This window comes from Populus nigra, chromosome 5 (genome assembly GCF_951802175.1).
Source record: "Populus nigra chromosome 5, ddPopNigr1.1, whole genome shotgun sequence".
Classification (NCBI taxonomy): domain Eukaryota; kingdom Viridiplantae; phylum Streptophyta; class Magnoliopsida; order Malpighiales; family Salicaceae; genus Populus; species Populus nigra.
The window spans coordinates 19,235,762-19,251,234 of NC_084856.1; the positions used below are offsets into that span (position 1 = coordinate 19,235,762).

General features: G+C 30.7%; 1 protein-coding gene across 2 annotated transcripts; it reads right to left on the reverse strand.

Annotated features, from left to right (window-relative positions):
- Window positions 1-2,843: 2,843 nt before the first annotated feature.
- On the reverse strand, window positions 2,844-5,084 carry LOC133694081 (transcription factor bHLH99-like). 2 transcript variants are annotated; one of them, XM_062115506.1, is made up of 4 exons: window positions 4,398-5,084; window positions 3,785-3,890; window positions 3,462-3,631; window positions 2,844-3,198 (listed from the first exon to the last, which is right to left on the reverse strand). In XM_062115506.1, exons 1-4 carry the CDS (start codon window positions 4,797-4,799, stop codon window positions 3,085-3,087), a joined length of 792 nt encoding a protein of 263 aa, XP_061971490.1. In that variant the 5' UTR covers window positions 4,800-5,084; the 3' UTR covers window positions 2,844-3,084. The 2 variants fall into 2 exon arrangements, with proteins under 2 accessions (XP_061971490.1, XP_061971489.1); XM_062115505.1 differs by having other exon boundaries at window positions 3,462-3,890; window positions 4,398-5,081.
- Between the last annotated feature and the right edge of the window lie 10,389 nt (window positions 5,085-15,473).

Consider the following 15,473-nt stretch of genomic DNA (forward strand, 5'->3'; position numbering starts at 1 on the left):
AAAGTAAAAAAAAAAAAACCAACTTGATCTCATTCGGATTAGCATACCAAATCTATGACTTTGTCATGATACTATTAATTCCATTGAAAGAAAACTGAATAAAACTAAGAAACTCCATTTATCAAACAACCCAATATTCAAAGGGAAAAATTGAAAAAAATAATAAAAAAAAAACTACAAAAAAATCTGATTCAAGCAGCTAACTCTATAATCACGGGCACAAGATTAAGATAACCCCAAAGAAAAAAAATAATATATATATATATATATATATAAGGAGTTTGAAGACCAATTCCTAATAAAACAAAAGTTAAAAGAAGAAATTAAAATTAAAATTCAATTAGAAAAAAAAAATCAATAAGAAAAGATTAAAAAAATACAAGTAGCAATAAAGAAAACAAGAACTAAATTGAATAAGAAAAACAAATGAAAGAACATCTTTATATTTTGGTAATGAGAAGAGAGAGAAAAGAGGGAGAAGAAAAAAAATATCCACTAGAACCCAACTATTATGTCATTGTGTATACGTACCACACCACCAAGAAAATCATAACGAAATATTTTCAAAGCTATCGCGGAAGGTAACATTTAGATTTGGGATAACACCTTATGCACAAACCACTTTTCCTTTCAAAATAATATCTATATTAATCAAATCACTCTCAAGTCAATTTGTTAATTAAAAAACAGGTTAAAATACAAAATTACCTTTAAGTTATAAATTTGAAAATTTTTGCTTTTAAAAGTAGTGTTTACACTTGCTTATAAAATACAAAAAGACCAAATTATACATAATCATCTTTGGAACACATTTTGCTTTCAAGGATAATCATGCTTTTAGAATGTTGAAAAACTAAATTGTCTTTAACCAATCTCATAACAACTATTTGATCATGTAGATAAAATTGGATTATTCTAATAGCAAATTTATCAACTTTTTATTAAAAAAACAAAATAATAATTATACTACTATGATGAATAGTAGTACATGACTAGAGATAACGTTAGCTTTTTTTATTTTATTTTATTTATATTAACTTTAATGTCACTTTTTTGTGCGGATATATGTGCCATGAAAATTAAAATCCAGAAAGCTTAGTCTTGAAACCCTGTCCACGTATGGACACGGCAGTCCTGTCTCTTGTTGCCTCACCTCTCATGGATGACTTTATAGCTTTACTCTGCAACTTTGTAGCTTTTCTTCGCAACTTTGCTTTCCTTTATACTTGTTTTTTATTCTTGTAAAAATTCGAATCTCTTTTGATATTGACTTTTCAGGTTATGTCTTGTACTTTCACACACGCTATTTACTGTGATGCTGTAGTGAAATCATGTACGTGGTGGCATTCATTCGTGCAACTGGTATAAACTCTCTGTACTCCACATATACAGGAAGAAAAAAAAGAGAGAGTTAAAGACCGAATAAGAGAAAAAGGGCTTCAAGTATACAAATTAAATCGCATTATTAAAAGACAGCACACAGTATAAAATATATTCGAAAAGGGCCTGAAAATCTGTTTATCTGCCAAGGTAAATAAATCCCAGCTGGGAACTGTGGGATTAATTTTTGGAATGATGTAAAACTTTTTGTCAGCATTTCCAGGCCCTGAAAGGAGATTTGGAAAGCAACTTTCGGGAGTGTGGGAGTTGAATTTATTTTAAAAGTGTATTTTATTTGAGAAAATATTAAATTGATATTTTCTAATATTTTTCAATAAATTTAATGTATTTATATTAAAAAAATATTTTAATGTATTTTCAAGTTAAAAAAATACATGCACTATAGTATCAAATACATATAAAAAGTTCCTATTAAAAACAGTGTATATAACTAGTTAAAAGGATTGCAGAAGTTGCATGACGAATGATGAAAACATGGAAGAAGATGGAGAGAAAAAACATATTTTTGTCATATTAAGAGGGCATTTTCTTTATAAGCCAAAGCTAGCATAACTGTTATTACAAGAACAGCTCCAAGAAGGAAAAGAGCCAGCGATTAAGGAGAGAAAGAAAGAAAGCAGAGCACAAGTGGAGAAATGAGAAAACAACATTAATACTGCAGAAAAATGACAACTACACCAATGTCAGAAACAAGACCACATAGCCTGTAATGATTTTACGTTGAAAATTTGAAAAGATGTGTACAATTTAACTTGAGCTCGTCAACTCTCAAGTTTCCAGGCCAAAGTCCTTTATTGCTCAATTGTTTCCTTGACAGAAAGAGGAATCGAATAATTCATTCACACACACACACACTGTTTTCCAAATCTAAGAATCTCCAACTTTTGTCCAATATGGCAGGTGGAACTCGAGACTGAAATCACATCCGTTAAAGGAAAAGGGAAATTATTCCAGTGCCGTAACAAAAGCTGAACGGGAACACTTGAATATCTGTGGGAAAGCATGGGGCACCGTCATTCCAGCTTTTAGGCATATAGTCTGCGACCCCCAATGATGCATCCTTGGACCTGGGTTTTTTCTTTTGTTTTCACTTTTAATTTGTGTTTTTTTTTCATGTTGTTGTATTCTAGTGTTAAACAACCACCCCACCCCAAGCCCCCTGCCACAACACACGAACATAAAGCTCTTTTTTCTTTTTCTTTTTTGATAATAGAACAAGCATAAAGGTCCCTAATGTTCAGCTTATAGACAGAAAGAGCGAGTAATCTTGCATGGCATTTGAACCAGTAGCTAGTGTGTCTAGATCAATGCTTGTGTTTTGGACACAAGCACAATGCCTGTGTCAATCCGGTTATGGACCTGAATACAAAAACAGATTTGGTGGTCTAGAAACACAGGCACTGTAGCAACCCCTTTGAGTTAATGTTGCTCCCCAAAGAAGATCCAATCAAACCAAGAGCATCCACATCTAAACCATTTCATAGTACACAAAAGTTCCTAGAGAACATAACCCCCCCAAAAGAGTACGGCCACCTATAAGCTAAGTTCCACTAAACTTGCCACTGTAGGTGAGGTGGAAAACAACAACATCACACATGATCAGTTGCCCTTTCAGGTTTAGGCAACCAATTAATAGAAATCATTATTGTTTTATGATATTGATAAAGGAGAGACTCATAGTCTCTATTCACTGCTAGGCATGCAATTGGATATAGCATCCTCTTGGATCCTACCCACAATCTCATGCACAGCTGCTGCAATTTCATCGGCTGAAGTCAATCTACACTCATCTTCAACCTGCCTCAAAATCAAACACAAGTTTCGATATTTTATTAGTACATGGACTTCTAATTTATTAAAGTAACAAGAAACTTATTCTATATATGCAAGTTACTTCAGCTAAAAAGATCATTTGGCATCATTATACTTCATTTGGATGGATCAATGTACTCGTAACAGTAGAGGTTAAAGAGTAAAACTTCCTTTAAATATGGTTATCATTTAAAATCAAAAACTAATTTAAGTATCAAAAGAAGCAAAGAAAAGAAAAGATTACTAACCTTAACACTAAAAGAATATAACACCATCTGACCAACAGTTGTTACATTTAGGTGAAGAGTATAAAGGCCAAGAGAGTGCAATCCAGTCACCATCTTCAAGAGCTGTTTTGGGTGTCTTCTTGATAGTATCTTGAGGTTTGCATGCCTTTCGGTCATTGTCACTTCAACATCTGCAATGGCAATTGGTCGCTTCTCAGCCAACATTGAATCAGTACTTGGTGATGAGTTGTTGCTGTTGCTTTGTTTATTCGTCGAACTGGCAGTTGAATACTGAGAAAAGGAGAAAAAATCCGAGAAGAGAGGAGAGCAATTGGAGTTTGTACCAGATTGCACTTTATTTACTTGCTTATGAGCTTCAAGAGATTGGGTAAGTTTCTCCAGCTCCTTCACAAAGTTAATGGCCCCACCTATGATTGATGCTTGATCTGGCTGCACTAATAAATAAAAAAACTAATCAATTATATATATTCCATGAAATTAAATGAAGAGATAATAACCTCAGAAAGGTTGAAGATGATGTGAATATCCAGGTTGAGAGTCGACAAGTCTAAATCCTTCAAGTACAACATCTTTTACCCAGAGATATACTTTTCAAGAAAAAAAATCCATCAAACCTTGACAGAAAGTTAAATACAGTTTTGCACCACTTGATCCCCAGGTGTTTCTCAATGCTGGGATGCATTGATAAAAGCATTTTACCAAAAAGGTTTTAGTGGCTGTTAACAATTCCCCAAGGTGTCATGTCGTCTGTGAATGCAAAGCAAGACATTTTAACCTAAAACAAGGTGCCATACAAGCAGTTTTACGTTTAAAAGAGTTTATCCGACAAAGTGAAGTGGATCGGAATATCTCTTAATATTTTTTTGAACAGGGATTCAATCTTATTGATATGAAAAGAAGGGGAAAAAGGAAAGAAAGAAGAGAAAAAGGCCTTACCCTTTGAACATAAGAGGGAGGCATCATGGATCGAATCACAGTAAGATAGTCATTCATTTGCTTCCTCCTATTGCGTTCAACCTTAATGTGAGTCATTCTTTGATGTGCAACTTCTGCTTCATCTTTGATGCTTATACGACGCTGTCTCTTTCGCCGGCCTGCAGCATTACCTCCGGTGAAGAACCCGCCCTTACAGGCACAGCTAATCTCTTGGGAGGAAGAGTTATTGGTGTCCCAGTTATTATTTGGATGGAAATCAGATCCAATATTACTGATTGTTGTGTTTAGGGTTTCATGGTAATTAGCCTTTTCTCCTTCAAGACCAAATCCATGGATCCATGTTGCACCTAGTCCTAAAGTACTAGAGGGATCTTGTTGGAATACAACAGTTTCTAATGCCATTTTCTCTCTCTCAAGCTCTTTTACAGTAACATGAGATCTAGAGACTGGCAATAATATTGAAAATAGAGGATTCTTTCAACCTGGGAAAATAAGGCTCGAGTGAGCGAAAAAGAAGACAAGACCAAAACAACTTGAGAGGCTCAAGTGGTTCTTTAGCCTATTTTGTTCAATCCCGACAGACTAATAATTTGAAAGAACAATAAGTTTCTGGCTCACTTTCAATTATGGGTTCACACAGTTCAGTGTTTTCTTTTAAAAGGAAAAAAATATTCAGGCCTTGTCTACTAATATGCATTTGCGACAGCAAGTTGCATGACAGGTTTTGTATGTTGTGCTTGAGATATGATTCTCTTTCACTCACCAATGTGAAGTTAGAAGTCTTCGTTTACTGGAAAGATTTGGTACCCTTGATTTTGTTTTGGTTTTCAATTGTGCTTTCCAAGTACCGATAAATTTTAGAATAATTTTATTTGGATGATAAATTTTTAAATTTATAATAAAATTTTATTTTTATTTGATTTTAATTTTTTAAATTACTTTTTACTTAGTTTATTAGATTTTTTTTTAAAAAAATATTTTACTAAAATTACTTATGGTTTTATTGACGGATTAAGTCCATCGATATATTTTAAAGAGTTGAAATATAATTATTAGAAATATCACTACCATTATTTAATCATCAACGAAAATATTAAATCGTTGATGATATTAAAAAAATTATCGATAAAATTATAAATGATTTTTTTTGTCAATTAAATATTATATTCGCCAATGGAAATACTAACAAAATAAAACAAATAATGTTTTTTTGTTTGCCTTGCTTTTTTATCTGTAAATCTATCAATGATTACATTACTAAAAGAATAACCGAATAACCGAGAAAACATGAATTATTAAGGAAAGTTTTTCTGACAAACAATAATTATTTGTGAGTTTGTCAGTAAAAATCATGCCAACAAAATCACTGTTTACCTACTAATAAAATATATTTTCGGTAAAATAAAAAATTTTGATAGTGAGTAAGAGAGATCAGCTAAGTTAATTTAAATCAACAAAATCATTTTTTTTTAAAGAAGCAAAATAAGATATGCAAAGATTGAAGTGATAATAGAACACATTTCTTTTCATCATATATATTCATCAAATGCAAGTAGTCATTAATAAAAAGATAATTAACAGTATTATAAATCTATCCCTTTCTTATCTACGTACGAATTATCTTTACTGTTACATTGAAAAAACTTAAATTGACTTTTTTTCTTAATTGATTAGCAACCGAAAGTATATATGCACCAACTATTCAGAAATTTAAAATTATTTGGAAAACTGATAAATAGAAATACATATTATCAATATATTGTTATTATTATATTAATAATCTCATTTTTTTTAATTAATTTCTTATTTTCATGGGTGGCTTCACACCATGTATCATAATTTGTAGTTAGTAACATCTATAGATTATGTATGGTATTAAGATTCTAATCAATCAAATTTATTAGTTTAATGAGTAACTGATGCATACGAAAAAAAGATAGAGCAATATAAGCAACATGAAATTCTGTTAAATATAGTTATTATACAAAAATTCTAATCTAAAATTTCATTATTAAATATTTATCTTCAAATATTCTATTAAAATATAAGTTATACAACCCTATATATATAACTCCTAAGTCCTAAGTCTATCTTGAAGAGAAAAAAAATCCTAATAAATAATTATGAAGGTATCCTAATAATTCCTAAAGTAAATAGAATGAATAAAATTATCAAGCACAATATTTTATTTTTTAAACTTAATAAAAAAAATAACTAAGAAAATAAATAATTTCTTCAAAAAATAAATCTCCTGATAATTCTTCCGAGACAACCTCCTTTCAAGTTCAAGTTATTATTGTCTTAATCTCATGTCTAATCACCTTTTTTCTTTCTTCACTTTAGATGTAGAACAATTTAATTTTAGACGTCAATGTCAATCCCTTCATGTTAAAGTTTGCATAAAAAATAGTAATTAATAAATCATTTCTCTTTAATGGGCTTCTAGACATTAATTCTTTCATGTATATTATGTGCTAGACAATATTACTTACAAAAATTAATAAAATCCATCGATAAATCAGAACACGGATGCTGTAACCACAAAACTTAAAAAAAAAAATAACTTGTTGTGCTGAGATGAGGGAGATTTTTGTTTGGGGGGGGAGGGGGGCTGATTGTTTGCAGATGGGGAGAGTTGAGATTAAAAAGAAGAAGGAGAAATAGAGGAGAAGAGGGTCGGTAGAGAGGACATGTAATAGCTTTTTTTGACGGTTTCACCGACGGATTTTCTTTCGGTGATTCTGATGGAAAAATCAACACGTCACCGTACGGATCTGCCATTTCAAATCCCTCGGTAATTTCATCGGCATTTTAAACTGCGAACCCGTCACGTCACTGTACGGACTGTCGTTTTGAATCCGTCAGTAAAAATAACCCCGTCAAAACCTTCACGTCAGCGACTCGTCTTTTTTTTTTTAATTTGAAATGTTTTTCGTTCGTAATTCAGTCGATACCTACCGACGGACACTTTTCGTCGGTAGTTACCGACTGAATTAAGGACGGAAAAGTTTCTGTCGGTAATTTCGACCTTAAATTACCGACAGAACTATTCCGTCGGTAAATCCGTTGCTATTGAATGAATTTCTGGTAGTGATTCATCGCAACATGCATAAATAATTTTGAAAGGTCAAAATACTCTTTACAATAAAAGGCAGATTTTTTAGACCAAAAAATATATTCTCTACTTAAAATGTTGAAAGCAAATAATTATTACTAATTAATACATGATGGAGTATGAAGAGTTCATGCTACCCGAAAGTACGTAGTATAAGTTATTATTCGCTATTTATATCATTCGTTTCATATTGATTTAATGGGTAGGTCTGAATATATTTAATATCATTTGTATTATTATATGAATGTGAGATTCATTGAATATTAATTAGGAATGTTCTAGTTGATCTCTATAGGTAGCATTATCCCTTTTTTAAATCCTCTAGGGCATTTCTTGGGCAGTGTCTCATATGCATAACGTCTTGCCATATTTTCTCTGGCTAGTATTTAAATTGTACTAATATAATTAAGCAAGATTCTGTGACCAAAACTACTGTAGTATATGGTTGTTACGTTATCAAATTACATGAAACGAATTCATATCGTGACGACTATTTAATTTGTCGTTAATATGTTAATAATTTTCTTTTCCTTGGAATTGAAGGAACACCAACGTGTTGGTTATCCATTAATTAAGTAATATATGAGAAAGTTGTGCTTCTACAAAGATTGTTGTGCTTCTACAAAGATGGATAGTCCTGATCATATAACAATATCAATTTTAAACATGATATGGCTAGCTCCCATGCATTCACCCTCTCTTCTTCGATCCCTCAATATTTTGTCAAGTACTGTTTTCCCAGTAAAGTTTAACCTTCCATGAACGAGATTCTTTAACGATTCGAGTATGATTTAACCAAATGGCTATACAGTATTGTGTTTTCAAACCGGTATCAGTGAAAGCCGTGGTTTAATTCTTTAAAGAGATGAAACTGCAGGTTAATTACTTGTTTCACGTCTCGGTATAGTTCAGCAACTTGCTAGGTGTCCGTACATGCAAGGTTAATTATTCTATGATATACAAAATTAGTTGATAGGCAGGCCATTCAAGCCATAGCATATAGCTAGCACGCCTTGGATTCCGGTGTACCTAACTATATATATATATATATATATATATATATATATATATATATATATATATATATATATATATATATATATATATATAATTTCCACGAATTATAAGCTGTAATAAGACATTGGAGTTTGTTTATACGTGCGTGGTACATCTAGCTATGTTTTATATTAATAGTTTTAAGCGTAATGAGACATTATATGTAATTAAAGAATCAATCAGTCTGCTAGCTAACTCTACATGGACCTAATTATTTGCGTGGACATGTACATTAAATATTATATATCATTAGTAATTATTTATTGATATAGAGAGACAGAACTGATAGCTTAGGGCATATTCATGTTTCTGATCACAGCAAAATGTTAAAACGTTCCTTGATCGATTCTCAAAAAGAAAAGAAAACAATTAAGCATATATTGGAAAGATCGCAAGAGAATGAATGCTTTGGTCATCAAATAATTAATTCCTACAATAATGATTTACTGTATATGACTACTTTTGTCATGAATCTCTTTCTTTATGATTATTTTTTATTTTTTCCTTGTTACTATAGACTTTATAGCAACCAAATTGCAAGCCCCCAGCTGGCCCCTTGATTAATTTGGATCTTTTCTAGTCGACGTCTTGATATAATATGAAGTTCACACTTCACTGTCGAATGTGTTCTCTTTTAACATTTTTGGGTATTAATCTCAGGCCAGTTTGTGTTCTTTCACAATGGATTTCTCTTTGGTCAAGTTTTGCACAAACTTTATATGCTCATCCTGCTATTACTTTAATTTCTCCTGGCCTACTAAATGTTTGTTTGGTAATGTAAGTATTTTTTAAAAATATTTTTTATTTAAAAATATATCAAAATGATATATTTTTTATTTTTGATATCAGTACATTAAAATCATCAAAAAAATTAAAAAAATCAATTTGATATATTTTTTTTAAGTGAAACACTCTAAAAAATATAAGTTAATACACTCTCAAACACTCAATAAGTGCTTTGAATCAAATATCTGAATTTATGGGATTTATATAGAACCATACATGTCATGAAATCTAAATGTGAGGGTTAATAAATTTTAAAAAATAAAGACTTCCAACATTTTAAACTTAACAAAACCAAGCTGCCACACATGATTTATTTCCCTATATCCATAACCACCATTTATTTTTGCAAATCAAACTATTATGGAAAGAGAGTCCTTATATATGTAAATACATTTCACAAGCTTAGTTATCATACGTAGTATAATCCACTCTTAGTATTGTAAACAACCCTAAATATATAAATACAAAAGGATGGATGCTCTTATTGTTAAGAAACCATTACAATAATGCAAAATCAATCTCCCAATTATGTCAACTTGATATTAGAGCCTCTCTCATAGTCTTATTCTAAATGGATTTTGAACAATACCAAACTACTACATTGATCCCTCATCTTCTTTCCTATATATGCTGCACCGCCACTAATTTCTGCTCTTTTTTTTTCTAGTGTGTCCATTGTTATTGCTGCTAGCTAAGTCTCTATAGATTTTCCTCTATCTCTCACAACTGCTCCTACTTTTTCTTATGAGACCGTTATCATCATTCTTTCAAATACTCAGCAGGTAATCTCTTTAAAGCTCTCAAACATCAATTTTATTTATTGGTAGATGCATACAAAGCCATATTAATTAGGCCAAGGCATGTATTTCTTTGTTGATGGTTCATTTATGTGTCCCCCTTCTCATCTGATATCTGCTAATACGTTATTGTCTACTCTTAATCCTTTGTATCTGTCATGAAAGCAACAAGACCACTTGATCATGAGTGTACTTTTGTCCTCTCTTTCTATTGTAGTTTCGCATTTGGACAACTTTGGAAACAATCCTTACTTCTTCATCAAACTCATGGATTATACAACTTTATGGTTCATTTTTTAAGCAGTGTCAGTCCATTTCCAACAGTAGTAGAATGGATCATTTTCGTGGAGGTTAGCGAACCAATAATTGTAACGGTTATAATTATGGAAATCATGGATATGGTTCAAGTCAGAATTTTGGTACTAATAGTTATGGTTTTCTTTGTAGTTTCAAGCATCTCTGTTTTCCGTTTCATTGTCCATATAACGTTTATAAATTAAACTTTCGCTTATCTTCTTAAGTTTTTCTAAGTTATAGGACCTCTCATTTAGGTATCAATGTCTTAATTTATCATCCAATCGTATTTATATTGTTCATCATTTTCATAAAAATATTTTTTCTTTTAACAAGTTTAAACATATATCAGCTCAAAACACATCACCCTCTCCTACACTTATACCGCCTCTAACGCCACCTATCACATTTTTTATCCCAACACCACTTACATCAACTGCACACCTTCAGCAAATTCCTGTTAGAAAGAAGTAATTAATACCACTACTTATAATTAATTAAAAAGAAGTGGATATAAATTTCAAACAAAAGAATCACACTGAATTTTGTATTAAATAAAATTTATAAAAAGCAATGAAGAAAAGGAGAGGTAGAGAGAGAGAGAGCACCTGATGTTAAGGAAATGAGAGCAATAAATAAAGGGTACTTTGGTGGGGGAATTATAATTAAGACAAACATTCCAATTTGCAAGACATGAATATTTTAATTATTACAGCCTTACTGTACTTCAACTTTATTGGCTTTGAAAATCGTGCTGTTTAGAATTTTGTTCTAAATGATATATTTTAAAAAATAATTTTTTATTTAAAAGTATTTTTATATATTTTCTGAATAGGCTGAAATTAAAAATAATTTTAAAATATTACTAGTGTGAATCAATTTCATATCATTAGTGTGAATCATTGGAAAGATGTAAAACTTTTTGTTAGCTTTTCCAAGCCCTGGTCCTTCAAATTATAACCACAGCAAAGCAACATCATATTCGTCAACTTGTCTTGGGGGTGTTCACATTGCTAATTAAAATAGAAGTTAAATACTTTATTATACATATTTATACACTAATGACTGATTGATACTTTGATAGAGATAGCTTTGGTTTTTTCTGTCGTTTCTTTAGAAACTTGGCATTAATGATCTTGGTTTAGTTTTCCTTTTTCCTATCAAGCACAATCTGATCATTAAAAAGCACTTCTTTTGGATGTTTTTTTCTCTCGCACAGTGCCACCAGTTCTTTCTCAAAAACAAAAAAAAAGATTATTTAACTTTGTGTCTGTTAAAATAAAAAATATATAAAAAAAACTTATCTCGTAATAATTTTAATAATTTACATTATAGAGTACAAAAATATATTTCTACAGTTAAAATCTCTGTTTTTTATGTTGTTGAGACCATGAATTTTTTATATTATTTGAATAAAAACTCAAAGCAATTAAAATAAATATATTTCCTTATCCAAAACTCTCCTTTTGTTATTTTTTATTTTAACAAAAGTATTTCTTTCTTATAAAAAAAAACATGGTTTTTTAATAAACACTTATCGTATAGAAATTCTCAACCAAGAAAAAAAATATTATGTTTTGATATTCTTATGTGACGTTATGAAAAGTAAAAGCATAATTAATTAATTCAAGAAAACAATATAAAAAATCAAAATTAAGAAAATAACAAAAATATATATTATCCTCAGACTATTCATGTACAATTTAAAAAAAGATTATTTATATTAGTTTCCTATATAATTATTCAAAAAAAGTGCATATATTACAACAAAAAAGTTTGAATGATTTCTTGAATATCACTTATCTAAATAAAATAAGAATTTATTTTAAAATATATATAAAACAAGAAGTGGAAGCTCGTGTGCCTAACCTTTAAAAATAAATGTCGGTCATTCAAGTAAAAGCCCGCGCGCCTAGCCCATGGAGTTTTTCTAAGACAGTGAACAGCGCGTTGCCTGCTACAATAGTCTTCAGCCGCCTAGGCCACCTCTAGTGACCGAACAATCAAGGTTTTTTTTGTTCTTGAAAGGGCGACAGTGGATGCACAGTACCTTCTTGCAATTCTTATTTTTAATTTTAATTATCATATCACACGGTGCCTTCCTGCAGAGAAAATCCGCAGCCGTATAAAAGAAGCTTACAGCAGCGGGCAAAAAGAAAAATAAAAAAAAATGGAGTCCCATCAATTAAGCTTAATCAATAATTAAACCCTCGTCATTATTAGGACTGAAATTTAAGAGGGACTACGGCACCGATATTAGAACCCTGTTCTGCTCGACTGGTTGTTTTCTGAATTATTGAACGTGATTAAAGGCTAGATTTGATGTAAGTTTGTCTTGTTTTGTGTAATCGAAAAGAGTACTTAAATCGAGCCTAATCCTCAGCCACGGGCGTCTACACACGGTTGCTTTGGCATGTCCTGACTAGGCCCAGTGACAAGAATTCATCGCCGAGACAGGAACTGAAATGATGGAAAAAGGTGTCGGGAAGAGGACAGTAGAGTGCCTGTTTAACTATATATACTTTCAAGGGGCTTTGAACGGGTTAGATAATTCCATCTGTACCCATGCACCTAGCTGCTACACTTCTACCGAAATCCTTGTTACGTATAATTCATTTTTTTTGTGAAACGTCACGGCTGACCACTTCACATGCAGCTTGCCAGTCAACTTGCTAGAAAATGTTCGATCCCGTGATGTTCACTCATACAGTACGAATTAGACAATATACAGGCAGAGTAATGTGCTATACTACGAGTCTGTATTTTTTTCTTGTAAAAATAATGTTAAGATAAAAATAATATTTATGTATTGTAATTGCCGTTCAAAAAAATTTTAAAAAATTGAGTTTAATAAATTTATTTAATTTTGAATATACAATCCATGCAATGAGACTGAGACATGCCAATATGCGCAAAAAAAAGTTGAAGTCTAGCTCTAACAAATTCAATATAGATTGAAAAAATTAAAAAAAAATTAATTAAAAAAAAAAAGTAGCAAACGGGCAAGTTAACCAAATTCTATGACATAGATCATGCGAATAAGTTAACCCAATAGAAGAGAAATAAAAAAAATGACGAAGTTGAATTCTAAAACAACCTTGCAGTGAAGGACAGTCACAAATATATTACAATAAAACACCAAGCCAACCTAGTTTATCCCACCAAACTCGTGGTCTAAATGATGAGACCATGATAAACAAATCAAAAAATCATGAACCCCATATAAAAAAATTGCATCCTTGAAGGGTGGAATCACTACAAGATTTAACAATTTTACCGACGGAATTTTTTCGTCGGCGTAAGACACATATTCCATCGGTAATTAATTTACCGACGAAATCACCAACGAAAATGCTATGTTGGTGAATCTTTCATCGGTAATTTTTTGTCCGTCGGTGAATCCGTTGGTAATAAAAAAATAAATTTATCCGCTTCATTTCGTCGGTATATCCCTCGGTAATAATATTTTTTTATTACCAACGGATTTACCGATAAAATTTCTGTCGGTAATTATTTAAAAACATTTTAAAAAAAATTCATTTTATAAAATTATAAAATAATTAAATTAACATAAATTAACACTTTATAATATATACTCAAAATGCTTGGAAAAAAGAATAAGAAAATCAACTCAAACAAATTTGCAACAAATAAATAAAACAAAAAAATAAATTCAACTAAAAAAATTCATATGAAAAAAATGAAGTTGCAATTGCTAAAAATTTAAAAATCCTATAAATAAATCTACTAAAAATTGATCTCATATGAAAAAAATAATCTCACAACAACATTTATACAATTATTAAGAACAAAAACAATTAAAAATAAAATAAAAAACAAATATAGTGAAAAAATCATGAAAAAAGAAGAAAAAAAAAATCTTACCTTAATGTAGTTGCAAGTGAAGCTAAGGAGAGAAAATTTTTTTTGTTAAGAATATTAATTAAAAAAAACTAAGAGGATAAAAAAAGAAAGAATAAGAAGACATACCCAAGCATGGAGGAAAAGAGAAGGAGATGAGGAGAGAAAAGAAGAGAAAGAAATAGATAAGAAATGATGTTTTTTACATATAGTGAAAAAGAAGAAGACGACATATCTTAATGATGTTTTTTACATATAGTGAAGAAAGAAGAAGAAGAAGTAGAAGTACAAGAACAAGAAGAAGAATAATAATAATAAGAAATGGGTCTATCTCTTATGAAATAAGGAGATTCAGGCTTTTTATTGGGGCGTTTTACCGACGGATAATTGAATATTAATGTTTTTTAATTATTCCGTCGGTAATATTTAATTTAAATTTTTAATTTCGTAAAAAGTTTATAGAAACCGCCGAAAAATTACCGATGATTTTTCAATCCGTCGGTGATTCCGTCTGTAATATTTAAATGAAAATTTTAAATTAATTGAATTTTTTCAGAAAACCGCCAAATAACACCAAGGACTTTTCAATCCGTCGGTAATTTTGTCCATAAAGAACAACAATTAATAGTGCAATTGGAAAGTAAACAGTTCTGGAGCTCTCTAAAAAATACCGACGGACAATTCCGTCAGTGATTCCCTTTGTAATTGACATGATGAACAGTGTTCATATTTTTACCGACGGAATTACCGACGAAAGAAATTCCATCGGTAATTTCGTCGGTCATTCCGTTGGTAAACATGACACGTCATCAATTTTTTTTTGCTTTGTTTTAATTTTTTTCCCACGATAATTCCCTCGGTATATACCGAGAGAATATTTCCGTCGGTAAAATCCCTCGGAAATTTACTGACAGAAATATTCCCTCAGTATTTCCGTTTGTATTTATCAATTTTCTGGTAGTGAATTGATAGGGAAGATTAATTATCAGTCAATCTAATGTTGATGGGTAAAATAAAAAAAAAATTCAAAGGAAATTCATTAGAGAATGACAAATAAAAAAAACCAAGATAATCTGGGTCATTTTCAAAACCAATAAAGATTTTTATAGAAAGAAAATAAATAAAAATAATGAAGTCTAATCTTCAATTGAATAAATGTCGAAGGAT